The sequence below is a fragment of the Glycine max genome, chromosome 19, assembly GCF_000004515.6.
Source record: "Glycine max cultivar Williams 82 chromosome 19, Glycine_max_v4.0, whole genome shotgun sequence".
NCBI lineage: Eukaryota > Viridiplantae > Streptophyta > Magnoliopsida > Fabales > Fabaceae > Glycine > Glycine max.
In genome coordinates, this window is record NC_038255.2 from 10,420,056 (window position 1) to 10,439,061 (window position 19,006).

Consider the following 19,006-nt stretch of genomic DNA (forward strand, 5'->3'; position numbering starts at 1 on the left):
AGTGTCATGACCAAGTTGTGCTCTTTCATTGTCTCCAAAGCCAAATATTTGTCCCCTGCTAGTGATGAACACAGTGTGGTACAAGCCAGTGCTAATTTGGGAAACATGGTGACCTATCAAGGTATCTAAGATTCTAGGTTTCAATACTTTATCAGATACCCATCTATCCAGGAATCCGAGGCTGCCAAATCCCATTGAGCCAAAGCCATACATTGAACCATAATTAAATATAATTAACCAATTGATAAAAGAAAATAAAACTAATTAGCTTAACATTTTTCATATTTGACCCAGTGAAGAAAAATTTTAAATGCTAAATATTACAGTTGCTGCATGGGTTGTTCCAAGAGCACAGGGCACTGGTAGTCTATTCTGAATGCAGAAACCATAAACCAGAATATAGAATTCAGAAAATTACAAAAATAAATACATAAAATTCTGGGGTAAAATATTTCCAGTTTAGGAATAATTGGCTACTCATTTACGCGCTTCTTGTTATTGCTGCTTATTGTCTATTAATTGAAACCTGAAAGCTACATAGATACATAGATGCAGTTCAAACCTGAAAGCTACCAAGATGCATAGATGCACTTCAACAAGTTCAACTTTATATGCTTAGAAATACAGGCATTCATGAATTATAAAATTAACTATTGCTGCTTATTGTCTATTAATTGAAACCTGAAAGCTATGTAGATACATACAGTTATTGGCAAGTTCTATTCTTTCTTGCTCAGCTGAGATTCCCATTGACTTAGCGGTTGTATTCACAAGAGGACAAGGCAAAGTTAGAAAAATACTTAATTAAGAAAAATTCTTATTGTATGTTAATTGTTTTTTATTGTTGAGATTATTAGCTCTGATTGATGTATGTTTTTTTGTCTTTGTCATGACAAGTTGTATTCTGTGTTTGTACTACAGCATTGTAACCCACTGTTGTTCAGTACAATCTAGCCTCAACACAAGACTAGCCATAAGCAGTCTCTGCTTGAAAAGCACAGGTAAGCCTTGTACCCTTCAGTCTTTTCTTGCTTCTAAACTGTTAGTTTGTAATGATGCCTTTTCATTTTCAAGTAAGATGCAACCAATAAAAAGCTTATATATACTATGAAAGAACTGAAAAATTAACATTTTACAATAATTCATTTTCTTTCATAAAATACTCTAAATAATCTGCCAGCCTTTCTCCTTTTTTTCCGGTACTTGGTAGTTGCTAGCCCTTCTTTGTATACTAGGTTAAAATTACAAGAGCTTTGAAAAATATAGCGTGGCAAAGATCAACATAATATGAAATTTAAGTACCCTGATGCCTAAACATGAATCAACTTCATAAACCAGCACTAGACACCTCTAACACAATATGAAATTTAAGTACCCTCCCCATTTCATTAATACTGCATATACTTGAGGAAAGACATTTTGGTTGAGATTAAACCAGCATCACAAGTAAAGATGTAACAGATCATTATACCACCCCAACAGCACAAGGAATTAGAATGAGGTGCGTACGAATGAAACAATAGACCCATCAAGGAGCTGAACATCATGATGTATGCACTTTTATGTTAGACTTCTTCCACCCACTTGATCCATTGGATAAATAAATCACTAAACTTCTATTATATGGTACGTATTGATATAACAACGAGAACAAAAGCCTTATCCCACTAGGTATTGACACAAAGAAGACAAAATCCGAGTCATGCTTCATGTACTGAGGTATATATGATAGAACAGGGCAGCTGATACTGGACTTGACATTACTACTAAGCTCTTCCTGGTCACAGCTTCGAGTACTGAGTCATTTATGTGGTAACAGAACTGATATCAAAGCAAGAGAAAAATTACCATACGAGCTTTGTGTTCAAGTAACAGAACCATCGGTCAGCACCTTCCCCAGGACAATGAAGTACTTGTTTCCAGCCAAACTAAATATATATATATATATATATATATATATATTCTAGGAATTGGTATATTTAATTTTTTAGCTCATTCCACCATTGGAATACTATATGTTTATCACCAACCCCAAATGCCAGATATGGAAAAAAAAAAGTTGAAGCATTAATGAACCAAATATTGTCTCCCAACACCTCAGGCAGTGACATAAGTGCATAACCCATATTTATGTTAGAGCCCACCTCAGCTCAGAGATGAGACAATGATGTGAACCTAGTACTTGTAGCATTTGTCCAATCTAAGGAACATGACTTAATTAGCTCTGCCTGGATTATTTTATCTATTTTTTGTCCTTGTGTTTAGGGTTTGAACTTAATATGTTTTAATTGGTGTGAGTTGTGTGTCTGATTTCAGGAAAAACTCTATCAGTGGATCTTGAGGCAACAAGAGGGTGGATCAAGAGTTGCAACTGTTGATATACTCAACTACATTCAGGTTGATTTCATGCTTTGGTTATTCTCTATTTTGTATATCATTGTTTGGCGTACATTACAACAAAATTAGAGGGAGACAAAAAGCGGGTGGGGAATTATAGCTGTGGAAGTTAGTGAGAAGAAGGTGCCTTTGTGTATCTTTGAGATGATTGTCAATTTTACAACTTTAAGCCAAGCATAACAAAATCATCATTTTTTTGCCCAAACATGTTTTTAACCGAGCTGAAAGGTGTTGTGTAATCCATGTACTCGAGGTTGCTTGGTGGAATAAGGCTTTGTTTTTATTTGCCAAACCACACTCCTGAACAATAATGCTGATGGAAAAGAAAACAGAACAAGAAAATAATTTATAAAATATCATGTTAGTTTTGTTGTCTTGAGTGGAGCTTTTGACTATTTTTTGTAGAATTGTTCTCTGGTATTGATGCTTGCTTAACTGATTAGTTGTATTTTGTTCTGTAGGCTAGTTAATGCAAGCCTTCTTTTCTAAATTGCTTTCCTTTTTGTCCTGTTAGTGTTGCAGTTTTAACTTTTTATCATTCTTTCTTATGTCTCTGTTCTTTGTGGAATGTCTAATTAGAGTGTTTTTTCCCTTTTCAATTTATTGATGATTTTGTTAATGAACTGAAATTGAGAAAGTGAGTGTTTGTTTTAGTTTTCCTATATGCAAGTTGTAACAGAGAATGGTGGAAAATTTTCTTAACATGTTCCTTTATGCCATAGTAAAGATTTGTAGGATAAAAAACTTCCCACAAATTGAAATGGCGAGTATTATGATTTTGTTACTTGGATATCAACTCATGTACAGAACCTAGTTACATTGAGGAATTAAACTTAACCACAAAGTGATCATGAAAATTATTGTTGGATCGAGTGGCCTCAAAATAATTAAGAAGGGGGTTGAATTAATTATTCCTAAACCTTTACTAATTAAAAACTTTACTCTTCTAAGGCTTTTACTTATGTTGTTAAGAGAATAAGGAGTAGAAGAGAAACTTAACCAAAAATTAAAATGCATAGCGGAAAGTAAAAGAGTAGGGAAGAAGGAGACAAACACACAAGAGTTTTTATACTGGTTCAGCAACAACCCGTGCCTACATCCAGTCCCCAAGCGACCTGTGGTCCTTGAGATTTCTTTCAACCTTATAAAAATCCTTTTACAAGCAAAGATCCACAAGGGATGTACCCTCCCTTGTTCTCTTTGAACCTAGTGGATGTACCCTCTACTAGAACTGATCCACAAGAGATGTACCCTCTCTTGTTCTCAGTCAACAACCCAAGTAGATGTACCCTCTACTTGTACCACAAAGGATGTACCCTCCAATGTGTTAAGACAAAGATCTCAGGCAGTTAAACCTTTGATGCTTTGTGAATGGGGATACAAAAGAATTCTCAGGCGGTTAGTCCTTTGAAAACTTTTGTATAAGGGAAAGGGAAGAATCAAAAGAATTCTCAGACTGTGTCATTTTGAATTCTTTGATAAGGGAGAAGGGAGACACAAAAGAATTCAGGCAGTTAGTCCTTTGTTCTTTTGGAAAAGAGAGAAGAGAGACACAAAAAGAATTCAGGCGGTTAGTCCTTGGCGAATTCTTTTTGGCAAAGGGAGAAGAGATGAAAAGAATGAATAGCACAAGTTTTCAAGGTTTAGAAAACTAGAAAACTTTGGAAAGCTTTTGGTACAAAGAAGAAGAAGAAGCTCAAAGAGATTCAAGGCTTGTAAAGGATTGTATGAATAAGTGTTCAAGTTGATTGAAATGCAAAACAAAGCCTTGTATTTATAGACTCTTCATGTCTGGCCAAGAGGACCATTTAGAAGAGTTATAACTTTTAGAAAAACTTAAAACCAATTTGAAAAAGTCAAAAACCTTTAGAAGAGTTACATCTTTTGATTTATTCAGAAATAGTCACTGGTAATCGATTACCAAATCAGTGTAATCGATTACACAAAGCTTTTATGTGAAAGGATGTGACTCTTCACATTTGAATTTGAATTTCAACGTTCAAAGGCACTGGTAATCGATTACTGAAACATTGTAATCGATTAGAGCTTTTTGAAATTAATTGGAACATTGTAAATTCAATTTGAAAACTTTTTCAAAACAATTTTGCTACTGGTAATCGATTACAACAATCTGCTAATCGATTACCAGAGAGTAAAAACTCTTTGGTAAACATGTTTTGAGAAAAATCATGTGCTACTCAATTTTTGAGAAAAACTTTTCATACTTATCTTGATTAAGCCTTCTCTTGATTCTTGAATCTTGAGTCTTGAATCTTGATCTTGATTCTTGAGATCTTGAACCTTGAATCTTGATTCTTGACTATAAACTTTCTTCTTGAGTCTTGAATTCTTCTTGATTCTTATCTTGAACTCTTGAATTGTTCTTGATTCACTTGAGTTGATCTTTGATTCACTTGAGTTGTTCTTTGATTGATCTTTGAGCTTTTTGTCATCACCTTTGTCATAATCTTTTGTTATCATCATTGTTATCATCAAAACATCTTTGAATCACTTTTGATTCATCATGAAGCTTTGCTTCTACAATTATCAATTCCATGGGGTTTTAGGGGACAAAACTGAACATTAAAATAAAATGTCTGTCTAGAGAAATAAGCTAATTCTAACATGTAATTATAAGTAATCTTTGTATGCATCATTTGAGCACAAAGTAGGTTACACTTATTTTATTATGAATTGTTTTGGTACATGAATATTTAAGTCAAGGCATATTATAAATCTTAAGGAATTAATAGGATATATAATCTGCCCAAAGAAAACAACCAACAAAAACATCTCAGTTGAATTAAATTCCACTACCTAGTTAATCTCTTCTTAAAATAATTAAATAAAAGATTTGAATCAAGAAGTGTCCAAAATTGATAACCCTGTGAATGACACATATAATTCAAATTTTAGACCCTTTTTAGCTGAATGTGTCACTAGCCCTTGAAACTTGAAATTTCAAGAAAATAAATCCAATTGGCTCCTAAACCAAATGCACCTTGCTTTCTCTCAGCCATGATCCTTCATCTCTAGGCAAAGCTAGACCAACATAAGCATTGTTAGCAGGTTGAGCTCTCTTTCCCCTGATAAACAAGTTAAAGGATGGAATTTATTAACTTGTTTCTATATAAGTTAATACTATGTAATTAAAGAATAAAATGAAGTTAAATAAAGCATATACATATACCCATCTAGGACTAGTAGTCGTCCTGTCACTGTTCCCCATTGATTGGGTGGAAGGAAATTGAGATGAATTGGCATATGCTATTAAGAAGACAGTTGGGGACAAATGGAGTGACGAGTTGAGCAGTGCTTGGGAAGTAGCCTATGATGAATTGGCAGCAGCTATTAAGAAGGCATTTTAGGATCTATAATTGCCGTAAAGTGTAATAAATAAATATTATTTCACTAAAACTTGTTATTAAACAAGTTCTCGATATAAATGTTGGTTAAAATAAGTAAATTATATGGTATTGGATAAACAATCTTAAGTTTTATATTTCCATAGATTTATGTTTGTGAATCATGCATAATCGATCCTTTATACAAATAAGTTCAAAATAACTTATAATCGATCCTTTATACAAATAAGTACAAATTCAAATAAGCTTAACTAAATGGGATAGATGTTTTTCAACGAAAAAAATAAAAAAAAGTAACAGTAAAATGCTTTAGAAATAGTTATTGTGGTAGATAAGTTCAAATACATTGAAAATATTTGTAAGAATAGTAAGAGCAAGAGGGGGATTAGTACTAAAAAACTGACATGTAGCAGGAATGTTATCATAGAAACAAGCGATCAACTATTACCACATACAGTAAATCTAAAAGACTAAAATTAATGAGAAATTAGAAGCTCAATTACATTGCAAAATATACTAAAATCACAGTATAATAATTTATCACGTGTAAATATAGGGGAACAGATTGCTGAGAAATTTAGAAAGATATTCAAGGTCCACCTTTGTTATACATTTCCGCTACTAATGAAAGAACATTACTACGCAAATGCCTTATAGAAAATAAATATTTACCCTTCTGAATACTCATTTGCAGCAAAATCACACTTTTTAAGCTAATTGATTGATTAAACTGGTATAGAATTATAAATAAATTAATAAAAAGAGATCAATTCACTACTAAAAAAGATAGTTTTTACGACACCAATTTAAAGACGGTTGTTTAAAAGCTGGCATCGTTTGTGTATAGGTGGCAATTTTGTAAATATATTCAGCATTTTAAAAATAAAATCTTAAAACGACGACAGGTTTTCAAGAAAATCATAGTAATCGAGAGTGAGTACAAGGCATGTGTTCTCCTAACCAGGTAACTCAATCGACACAGACTTCTTCTCATGTCTCTTTCTCTCTCTCCCTCTCCCTCTCCGTCTTTCTTCCACACACATCACACATCTTATAGTCTTGCTTAGTGTTAATGGCTCTTAGATCTAACAGTGCGAGCGATTCAAATTAGTTTCTTGAGTTTGTTCTTGAAGGCTAGGGTTTTGTAGGCGAATGACTGATGGATGGGGATGAAACGCAACTCAATTCGGAGAAGTCTGAAGCGGTGGTGTTGTTGGTGAATAGCCTCCACTCGTGAGACATGCTCGAACTCCTCGACGCATGATGTATGGCGAGACGAGCATGTGGCAATGGCGCTTCAGGAGGCAGAGTGTGAAGTTGCGCCTCTCATCGAGGGAGTCCTGCACAGTCTCCACGTGGTGCGTCTATGTGATACGGTGGCCACGAAGGCGTTGTGGACAATGTGGTTCAACACAACAGAGAAGGAGACGCGATTCGACAACAGCGAGCGGGGGAGAGTTAATCGGCGGCACGCGGCGACAGGGATGTAGTTCGCGTAGTTGACTCTGTTCGAAGCATTATCGCTAGGTGCATAGGAAGTCCACAAAACAGTGGAGATTATTATTAGTAAGTCCACCTCGAAATCAGTGTTCATACTTCCCCTTCAATAGTAAATCTTATTTACATTCTCTTGATAAATCGTATTCTCTAATCAATATTCAATAATTTGGTAGCTATATATTTAAATTCTCTTGCTAAGTTTCATGTTCTATTTCTTAAAGTTGATTAATTGATTTTTGTCTTTTCCGTTTCAAGAAAAATATTGTAAGTTGTAAATCTCAGGCTCATCATGTTCTTCAATTCATTTATTTCTGAAGTTTGGGGTGAATCTTGTGACGAGATTTTTTCTTTATGGACCTCCTGGTTGTGGTAAAACACTGATTGCCAAAGCTGTTGCCAATGAGGCACGGGCTGATTTTATTCATATTAAGGTCAGTCTAAATACTCCACCCTTTCTCATTACTTTTGGTATTGCCTTGTTTTGAATAAATCATTTTTAAGAGAAATTAGAGATATCTAGTTAGTAGTAACTTCATATAATTTGTAAATAAAGCTATTGGTGTTATGGTGATGTTGACATGTTAACTTTCCTATAAAAAAAATAAAATCGAAGGAAATATTAAGATGATTAAATTGATGAAACAAACTGAAATTGATTAATTTTGTTTCCATTATTATACAATATAGGCTTGTCCCTGTATTTTTGGGTTGTATTCATGTTTTTCCCTACTTTTATACTGCATTTTTATTTGTCGAAAGTTGTTTCTCTTTTTCTTTTTAAGTTATTCAGTTCATTTAGCTTATATTTGTGGTTTCAACAGATTAAGTTGGGAGAACCTGGCTGGAAAGAGAGGTATTATGAGGAAAAATTTTCTGCCAAAACTCCTGAGGAACTTGAAGCTATACGTAAAGATGTCGTAAGTTAACAAATTGAAGTGTTACTAATTTTGATTCATATGGAGATCTGGGTGTTCTTATTGCAATTTAAATTGAAGTGTTACTAATTTTGATTCATATGGAAATCTGGGTGTTCTTATTGCAATTTATTGTTTAGGTCTTGAAATACACTGAAGGCCTATGTTGGGTGATGCACATGGAAATTTGAAAGAAAATTTGAAATGTTATTAGTCTTGAAACATTTATTTTATGATTTATTTTTTAGCTTTTAGATTGATTGTTAAATCAGTTTAATCTCAACTTGTTTGATCCCGCAGAGATCAATTTATGAACTTATGTAGATGAATAAAGGCAAGTGATGATGAAGGGGGTGTGGCAGACTAGGGGAGCAGAGCTGTAGCAGAGGATTTTGATTATAGACTACTAATTAATTTCTGCTAAAGGTAAAAATAATACACCACTTTCTACTAATTAAATATATTTTTTTAATAATGTGTTGAATATATTTTTCAATTGATATTATGTAGACCTGTAAATTGAATTAAATTTTTTTGCTCGTACTGAAGGCACGTGCTGACATACAAGAATCACATTTATATACATTCTTTCTTTTTAACAATGTGCATTAGTGAGATGGATCTGTTTTGCTCACTTTCACTATATTGATTGCTTTATATATTTTGATTGCCATTATAGATTTTGGATGCACATTGTTTCAAAAGCTTTAGGTCGTCCTATGTCAAAATATACAAGTAATTAGGAAAGAGGAGTTATCCAGTTAATTGTATAGTATGTATGGAATATTTTTCCCTGCATTTTCATTGTAGTGTTCTTGAAAGATTAATTCTCTTTCCTTGCATTGAATAATTAGAAATGTATGAGCTTGTTTTTATATAATAAAAGAAGAAATTCATTCAAACAAAGATATGAGTACAGAGAGTTAGGAGGATAAGAGATCTTGTTTAGAACATAAAATGAAAACAAGTAGAAGCCAAATGCCAAATTTAATTACCTTTTTCCTATATTGCCATGGATGTTTATTTCTCTAATAATCTTTGATGTGCTTTGTTATTTCTTGCTACATGAAAAGAAATTTAAGGTATACTCAGCTTAGTAAGTGGATGTGCTTGAGAAATATTACTGAATATGCAGATCATCTTTATCCATGTCTTTTTCTGATTCTTGGTTCTTCAAAAACTTTTACTTTTTTTTTTGGGAAAAATGTAAATTAAATTAAACCCTAAATGATACAACAATAAACGGGGCATACCCCGCAGCTAGAGAAAATCAAAAACCTCCCTAATACAAGAAGGCCTATATCAAGATGCTAAAACAAATGCAACAGGTGCGCTTGTCTATACATAAGAAACTTAATCTTGCTAATAACCTCTATTACAGAAAATTGATAATCTTCAAAAATCAGCTTGTTCCTAGATAGCCAGATGCAGTAGACTGTAATTGCTATAGCCAGACAACGTAATTTTCCTTGAACACCTGATGTGGATCTGCCCCTAATTAAAGAGTCAGTAATGCGCTGTAAAGAAGTGAAACGCCTGCGGAAAGGAGCCAAACACGAATGTGAGCCCAAACTTGGAGAGATTTCCTGCAAGAAAAGAACAAATGAGCATTTGACTCAGCCTCATTTGAACATAAAGGGCAGAGGGAACCCTTTGTTCAAAAAAGCAACTTTGTCAAGAGTAAGCAGCCTGTTCCTTTTAGCAAGCCACAGAATGAAAGACATCTTAGGGGGATTGTTGGGTTCCATATAACAGAACACCAACTAACAGTAGGCTTGACACCTCTAATGTATTCATAGACTTTGCCAACAAGCAATTGTTCATTGGTGCTCCAAGATTGAATCCTCTTTTTGGCCTCTTCCGTACTTAGCTCTTTGAAGATAATAAAGTCCCTTATTTGAATGATTTTCTTTATCAAAACTGAATCTGATGAAGAAGTCAATTGGAATTTTCTTGCATAAGCACAATGGTGAAGCAATTTCTTTTACTTTTAATTATATGTATCGTTGCTAGGATGGTTGTTGTAAAATATACTCTATTTCTTCTATAGATGAAGATAATCTAAAGTGAATGCTGCGATTGCTAACTTTAACTTTGACTAAGATTTTTATTTACTTATAAATTAAAGTTGCAGTAACATTGTTCCATTGCAGAATATTCTCCAAGATGTGGATGAGTTGTCTAGACCAGCTTGGTACGTATTTTCTCAGCCTTAAATATATAAGTTAGTTACACTTAGATCTCTAGTTAGATATCTTTTTAGATTAGAAATATACACTAAGAAGTTAGTTACATTTAGATCTCATCTCCTTTAAATCTAACCAAATAAAAACTAACTTTTTACAGCAATATAGAACATACTGAGCATCTCTTCTTTATTTAACAAAAGAAAAAAAATTACCTAATACTACGTGATCATGATTTCTATAATTTTCAGTTTTTTCAATTTTCTTCTTTAATACTTCAAATTATATAGTTTTAATTTCTAAAATCTCTCTCTCTCTCTCTTTTGTTATGTTAGGGTGCTCAATGGTAGCTTTATTTGAATCATATTTTGCAGCATATAATATCTGCCTAACTGAATTCACTCACTAAATAAAAAATGATATCATGTAAAAAGCATGCATAGAAAACGTATGCATATATCAATGAATAAGTTTTAGGTTGTGTAAAGTCTCATCAATGAATTAAAAATATATAAAAGGTATATAATTAAATAAGAGATTGATAAACTCGTTTTTTTTTACTTATATAGCCTTATATTTGTTTTAAATGTATTAATATGATATTTGATTTCAAACATATGCTGTATTTAATATTTATATGTTCGATTAAAGTATATTTTTAATAGAGTTCTTAGTTACAATATAAATAAAACAAATCATGAAATAATAATTTTAAATCTAAATTTAAATTGAAGCAACACATGACATATTTTCGGTTAAATTTGATTTTAGTTTATGCAATTACTCGTTTCAATGAAAACTCTTCTATGCAGAAAGATAGCTTTTAGGTATATGCTTTAGTTCTTGGCCTACCGAGGGAAGAGGTATGCATTCTGGTTGTTATACTTCTTTTATCTGTATTAATCTGTGTTGTTGTGATGAAAATTTAGCATAGTGGTCTTGACTATTCTCTGCTTCATCCTTATAAGAGCTGAGGTAATTAAAGTGGTTCATTCATGATTTGTTTTTCAATATTTATCTAGTTCATAATGAGCTTTTCCCGTACTAATATCTTCTCGAATAATTCTAACATGTGATCTATCTTTGAGGTGATTGTTTTTTTGGTCTTGGCTATTCTCTAGTGAGAGAGAAGTTATAGGAATAGTGTTTTTTCTTCTTCTAGTTTTTAGTGGAATGATTTATACGCCAATGTTTGGGTTGTGTGGGTTGCGCCTTATAGGATTTTCTGTGACACAAAAATTGATTTCACACGAAAATTTAGGGGTCATTCCCCAAAATTTTCACCCCCACTTTTAAATTTTAATGGTGTACCAAACTATCTTGGGGATATAATATGTGAAGGCAATGACTCCTGGGTTCCTCTTGTGATTAGAGAGAAAGCTCCAAGAAGTCGATGCGTCGTCTTGGTGTCTCTTCTACTTTGCTTTGTTTTTCCTCCAATCATACAACCATAATGGTTAAGATTAATTGGACTGTTTTGAACTGTATCCAAGCTTAATATATCTAAATATTTATAACACAATGTTTTGTAACTTTTGTAGAATTGACTAGCTTAAATGGCTTGTCCTAGATTGCCCATGCTACCATTTTTTAAAATCTGCGTGTCTTTTGCAGGATCGTTGGTTTTTGTCTTAGTACTTTTACATGCATCTTAATATATATGAGAGTAGGAATATTATTTTTATTCTGTCCTATACGTTGAATAGAATCACGGAAGTTAATTATTTGCATTCTATCTCATACTTTCATGTGAATATTTTTATTCTTCATAATTTTTAATGCATGATTAATTTTACTGGAATATACTGTAACTCAAAAAGAAAAAAAAATAATGTGATAAATAAAAAATAAAAATAAAACATAAATTATAAAAATATTATGACAAGAATAATATATTTTTCTTATGTTAGGGGAATATTTATGTAAAGGAATAATACATGTTTTCCAACCATCATTAAACCAATGAGATGTATTGCTTCTTTTTAGAGTTTAATTTTAATATATGGATAGTATTAGAAACTAATTTAAAATTCAATAAATTTAAGTTAATAACTTCTAAAGTTTCTGGTGAGTATTTCAATTAAATTCATACTTTATATTGTGAAATTATTTTATATAGTACTAGTAGTTGGCAAATTATAATTCCATTTGAAGTGTATGAGTTATGTTGATTTTGATTTAGCATACGTGAGACACATGAGTGTAATAATGTACCTAAAAAAAAATACAAACCAAGGGTGTAGCATTATTAGAACATAGTTGACATTAATTCAAGGCTATATATAGCATTGAACATACATGATGAAACTAGCTAGAGAATAGAAACTGCGGATAATAGTACACTCCTTACGTAGGAGTGCAGGGAAAAGCAGATTATTTAAAAGTCATGTTGCGTAAACCATACAAGAAAGTACTTTAATTATAGTAGTAGCTAGTAATTTCTGCGATTGTCTTCATCATGCTGGCCCTAGCCAAGGGTTTGCTTCACAGTCTCTGTAGCACCTTGGGCTGTGCCCTTCACCTTCTCCCCTGTCTGCTGCAGGAACCCTTTGGTGTTGTCCTTCCCTTCCCTGACTGGAGAAAAATATTTATTAACAAAAATATTTATTTTAAATAAAAACAATTTACACAAATACTAGAGAAAAATTGAAGATTTTTATTTTATTAAAAAAATTAAACAAACTCACCAAAGATGAAAAATAAGTTATTAATATATTTTTTATTTCATAGATGTGTAATACTAATTTTTTCCTTTGATAATATATTTATTAGCACTATTTGGGAATCATGTTGGAGTAATGCATGTAACAAATTTTTTTTTCTCAACAGCTTTTGGAGCGTAAGATACAGGAGGCATAGTCAAAGAAAGATACCCTCAAAGCAAGAGCTAAGTCTGCAAAGTTCTTGTAAAGTATAAGACTTGGTCGTGGTAGGTAAATTTTAGTGTTAATTAATCTTTCACAATGGCTTAACCTCAATTACTTGTCTTGTTGCTATGCTTGCTAGAAGGAACTAATTTGAGGTATAATAAAGGTTCTGGCCTTCTGGGTATTTATACAATTATGCAGCTGCTAGTGATGAAATATTTTGAAGGTAAGCCTATCAAAACCTAATCATGGATGTAGGATTCTTTTTTATCTAAATTGTTGTTTCTGATTGATGTTACATATCTCTAGCTTATTAATGCTGAGCCAATTACTATTTTTGTTATGCTGAATTGAAAATGAAATTTTGTGTTATATTAGATGCCCTTGCTACTTCAATGGTGTCATTTGAAGTTAATGGTGAATGAGTTGGTTAGAATAAATCTCCAACCTCTGATATTTCTAGCTATTGTGAATTAATAACTTGATATCAAGCTCTTTATCATGGATAAATTTTCTTTATTATGTAGAAAAAGCAAAAAGTGGGTTCTCTCTAGGAGTTTCAAAATACAGAACCGTAGCAAGGTACTTGAACCTTGCCCTGTTCATTGCAAAATGGTTATGCAATTTTCCTTTTTTATATCTAAAAATACATTATAATTATCTAACTTAAGTCTCGTAAGAGTGATGGAATTATAATAAATTATAATTATCTAAAAATATAACTTACTAATAGTATATTTCTTGAAAATAAAAAAATAAATATGTTAATATTATAAAGTTTGACTTTGATTTAATTGTTAAAATGTTTGTAATAACTTTTAATTCTTTAAATAAATTTTTACCATCAACACCATAAGAATTACTAGCATCATATTTTAGATAAGTTTTAAGATGTTGGCAATATAATTTCAAATTCTGATTATAAAGCATGATTAAAATCTTTCCACGTTAAACAAAAATGTAATTTTTTTTTTCGTATGTCATATAAGGCTCTAATCTTCCCTATTACATGTTTATTATCTTAGGTACATAACATATGTCAGGCAAAATTTTATTAAATTATAACAAAACAAAATTTAAATTAAATAATACATCTGCTATGTCTTTTATGAATCTTTTATATATTTAATTTACAATTTTTTAAAAATATTTAAATATTTATTCTGATTAATTTATAATAATATTTGTTGGGGATAAATGTCACTTATTAATTAATTCAATTTTTTTAATTTAATTTATAATAAATTAAAAACTATATCAGTCAAATACTGACTGGTCAAATGTGTTTATTGTCAAAGGAGGCTGATACAAATTTCAATTTTGGTGATAGAGGTTACTTATCTTTTGAACACATTACCTGGGTAAGTTCTAGTATGTTTATTATTAGTTTGTCTTTAGTTTATTTTCATGGGATGCTTATTTTGAATTATGTAAAAAGCTTCTGCACTTCACTCAATTAATTCAACTCATGTTGACGAAGTTGTCTAGAAGCCAACTGAAATAAAGTGGCTTTGGAGCAAGTTTATAGTTATTGTTATTATTTTTATTATTATTGTTTTAACATGTTTGTAATAGGAATCTCTTTATTAACTACTGTATTATTACAGTTAGTTACTGTCAAAAAACTTTATTAAACTTGGTTCTATCAAAATTTCTTCTGATGTTAATTAGAACTCTGTAACATATTTTCATTTTCCTTTTAAATTTATGTTAGTGCTTAGTCAATTATCAAGTTTAATGAATCATCATATATTTCATGAATGTTGATTATGACCTGTTTTAGGTTGGTAGTTTATGACCTTTGCTGTTGTATTACTATCTAATTAAAATTGGAGAATTTTCCTTGATAATAGTGTGTTTAAATCATTCACAATGAAATACTATTTCTCATGGTATTTAAGAAGTTTCTAAGACGGTTATTACGAATAATCGTCTTAGAATGCATACTTTCTAAGATGATTATTTCTTAATAAAAGTCTTAGAAAGTATATATTTTAAGACGGTTATTTAGTAATAACCGTCTTAGAAAAACTTGTCTGACATCACTTTTTAAGACGGTTATTAATAAATAACCGTCTTACAAAGTATATTTTCTAAGACGGTTATTTTATAATAACCGTGTTAGAAAAGCTTATTTAACATCACTTTTTAAGACGATTATTAGTAAATAACCGTCTTAGAAAATATCTCACTTTTTATGACAGTTAATATAACAACCGTTGTAAAAAATATTTTATTTTTAACATCATTACATACAATGACGGTTTACAACCGTCGTTAAAAGGTCTTTTTAACCTTCGTTAAAAAGCCTTTTGGTAGTAGTAATTCGAACAAAGTGGAGTTATTTTAGTAGTAGAATAATAAGGTGGCTTGAATAAAGTTTTGGATAAATTAGCCTGACCTGCCTATTTGAAATATGAGATTTATTATTTTTTTAGTCCTAAATCTTTTTAGAATTTTTATATTTGAATCCAAATTTTTAAGATTTTTAGTTTTAATTATTGATTTTTTTTAGTCTCATAAGGATGAAAAAAGAGAGTTAAAAAACTAGAAATAAAAACGAAAAAACTTAAAAAGACGTTGATTAGTAAAAAAAATTAAATCTAAGAGCTAAAAATAGAAACTTAAAAAAATTTAGGAACTAAAAAATATAATAAATCTCAAAAAATTTAAAGTTTAAGTTTGACATGCTATTTGTTAAACTTTTTTTAAGGTGTGAGACTTTTTATACATTCAAAAATTAAATTTAAATTTTTATTTTTTAACATTAAATTATTACTGATTTATACATTTAAAGACTAAAATATTATTCATCCAATAATAAATATATTACATAAGTGAATTATGCCCTTTAAAATAATTTAATTATCTTATTTTAAAATATTCTTTATTATCTTAATTTCTCAATTAATATTTTTTATTTTTTAGCATTAAACTAACTAGAGTTAATGTAAGGACTTAAAAGGAATATTAAAAATCTAAAACCACACAACAACGTCATTAAAAATCTAAAAATCTATAGTGCATGTAGAAGTGGAAAGGCCATGTCAAGGTAAGATATTTCTATTTTGTTATTCTTAAAATACAGTACATCCTCAATGCTTCTAAATTATATGGTTTTTAGTGTGCTAATAAACTCTAAAATTAACCGTGTTTCTTATTAATATGAATTGTTAGGTATACTATAATTGGATAGGGAAGACCTGACATATTGAACATCGATAATTCAAACTACCAATTTACACCATGTAAGCTCCGAATTACTCATTATTATAGATGGCAAATTATGTGACATGATATGATTCAATGTGGTAGTGCTGAAGCCTATTATGAGAACGGGAAACAATTGAATGATGGAAAATGAAAGAGGAATATATGCAATTTGAGTAGGCATAACAGAGATAAATTCCAGGAGAGATTGGATTTCAAATTCTATGATTCCAAGAGGAATTGGCATATGCATAAACCACAGGCGAGTGCAGTTAAGGGTAATAAGTATATACCTGTTCTACAACATCTGACCAGAGAGACCAAAACTGAGATTTGTTGGGAACAAAGTTAAGGTAGACAAAAAATGGGCCAAAGAGTTATCTCTCCCTTAAATTGTGTGTCAGATGCAAGAGTTAAAAGAACAGTTTCAGGATACGACGATATGTGTTTTCAAATTGTAGAAAAAATTAAGGTCTGGAACAACAAAGAAGTCCATTTCATAAATACCAGTTGAAGGATCATACCTGAAGTAGAGTCAATAGTCAAGGACCAATATGTGTAAATTGAAATCTTCATAATCAAAGAAATTGAAAACATCATCAAACATGAGGGGAATGAATTCGAGAGGAAGGAATCCAAGAGTGAGACTCGACAATGTCATTTAAAAACAACATGTAATTTGCAAAGCCAGTAAAATCAATTAGACATACCATCACGCCTAAGACTAATTAACAAATCAACATAACTAAAGCAAGTCCTACTTCCTCAAAATCATCAAAAACAAATTTCATATAAGCGCCAAAGTCCAAAACAACAAAAGAAAATTTTGAAACTACCATATTTATAAACTAGTTAGCATTTGGTTCAAGTCAAAAGTGGAATGCAGCATAAAGGTAATACCGAGGAAGAGAGGTTGTTGGACTAGATTTATATGAATACTTACATTTTCTTGATCGGGAAAACAAAAAAGAAATTAGGATGTATGTTGAAATGTGTTATTTTATTTCACCCAAAACTTATTCTCAAGAATTATGCAATATTTCTTTTTATATATAATATCATACCATTATTGAAAGTAAGTTTTGAGTGATATAAAAAATTTGTAATGATAGAGTCAAGCATTTTCAGATGATAGACTTGATGACAACACAAATTTTCACTTTGACAGAAATTGCACTGACTACACAATGCCATGGTGCTCAATATTATATCATACTAATCTCTGATTTCATACAAAGCATGAATATTCACATTAAATTTAAAGTGTGACATACAATAGGCATTATGTGCAATTTCCTCATATAACTTACATCAATACAACAAAGAAAGTGTGTTCAACTCTGAACCACTAAGACCCTATAAATAGTCATCCCTCTTATCTTGTTCCTCTGCTTCCTTGTTAGCAGCTTAAACAGACTTGAACCACAGAAAAGCCTAAAGAATTAAACATTAAGACATCACCACTAACCAACAAGTTATTACTATTAATGTTAATTGATTTCCTTGATTTTACTTTGGGCTTCTCAATCTGAACATAGATGGATAATAATTACCGATGAGGGAATGTCGGTGAAGACAAAAAAACCAAGCAAGGGAGCATAAAACAGGCTGTCAAAGCTTAATACTCCGAAAATAGGCTTTTGATATACATATTCGAAAAGGGAACCTATCTTGGAAGCAAAAGATAAATAATACAAAATACATATGAGTGAAAAGTAGGAAACAATCAAAAAGAAAAACAATTATATTAATTAGTAATAAGATGTCGGTTAGTTACAGTGGCAATTGCAGTGATAGCAGAGGCAAGCAAATAAGCATAGAACGGGATCTCAAATCCTTCTTGTTGTGAACTGTTGTTGTTGGGCTCGTCCTGGGCCCATGGCGGTGGTTCATCGAAGTTCGGTTTGGCCCACGAAGGGATTTTTTCATCGGACTTGCTTGATTCAGTAGAGCCTTGAGTCACCGCAACCACAACTAACCTGTGCGGTGTTTTCATTTTTCTCTGATTGTTCTTAGGAACTCCCAAAAATGCTGTAGGGTGTGATACATGTTGATTTTGCACTGCACCTGCACACAACAATGTTAAGAAGCTGTTGCAACCCCCACTCGCTGCCATTGGTGGAACCCTAATATAGTGCAACCAGCTTGAGGGGAGAGGTTTAGGGTTTGGAGAATTAAATTGGGGGTTGGAGTGATGTGGGAGAAGCTCAAGTTGAGGCATTGCGAGACGGAAGAGCGTCCGAGTCTGGCTCTTTGAGAAGCTCTGAGGAGAGAGAGCTAGCAATCTTATCCGTTTGGGTTTCCGATGAGAAATGTCTTGTTATGAAGAACGAAGGGGTGAAGAGAGTTCGAGAATAGAAATGGGAAGAGGAATGTCAAGGAAAATAGAGGAGGGTGATGAATCAGAGAGGGAGATGTGAATGGTAAGGAACGAGAATGGAGTAAAGGCCTCCGAAGTTGCAAAGATGCTAATGGCGGCATGATTAGAGTTCTTCTTAGGAGTCCCACAAGAGAAAGAGAAATATAACATATATATAGGTGCAAAATATTCTAAGATGATTTTGACA

General features: G+C 31.7%; 1 protein-coding gene and 1 long non-coding RNA gene across 5 annotated transcripts; one reads left to right on the forward strand and one right to left on the reverse strand.

Moving 5' to 3' along the window:
• Positions 1–6,673: 6,673 nt before the first annotated feature.
• LOC106797430 (uncharacterized) lies at positions 6,674–14,907 on the forward strand. 4 transcript variants are annotated; one of them, XR_005890100.1, is made up of 11 exons: positions 6,674–6,726; positions 6,911–7,328; positions 7,580–7,693; positions 8,084–8,179; positions 8,477–8,602; positions 10,330–10,370; positions 11,175–11,225; positions 13,192–13,291; positions 13,369–13,455; positions 13,757–13,811; positions 14,528–14,907. It is a non-coding gene; the product is annotated as an uncharacterized lncRNA (long non-coding RNA). The 4 variants fall into 4 exon arrangements; XR_005890098.1 differs by having other exon boundaries at positions 13,192–13,455; positions 14,531–14,907; XR_005890097.1 differs by having other exon boundaries at positions 13,192–13,455; positions 14,528–14,906.
• A 2,939-nt stretch (positions 14,908–17,846) lies between these two features.
• Positions 17,847–18,555, reverse strand: LOC121174211 (uncharacterized). The gene is made up of 3 exons (XM_041012972.1): positions 18,217–18,555; positions 17,993–18,109; positions 17,847–17,873 (listed from the first exon to the last, which is right to left on the reverse strand). The coding sequence occupies exons 1-3, from the start codon at positions 18,553–18,555 to the stop codon at positions 17,847–17,849; spliced, it is 483 nt and encodes a 160-aa protein (XP_040868906.1).
• Between the last annotated feature and the right edge of the window lie 451 nt (positions 18,556–19,006).

Coding starts and splice junctions, on each gene's coding strand:
- LOC121174211 (XM_041012972.1), bottom strand. CDS start 18,555: ATGGCAGCGAGTGGGGGTTGCAACAGCTTCTTAACATTGTTGTGTGCA. Junction 18,110..18,216: donor CTATCACTGCAATTGCCACT/GTAACTAACCGA, acceptor TTTGCTTCCAAG/ATAGGTTCCCTTTTCGAATA. Junction 17,874..17,992: donor TCACCGACATTCCCTCATCG/GTAATTATTATC, acceptor TTAATTCTTTAG/GCTTTTCTGTGGTTCAAGTC.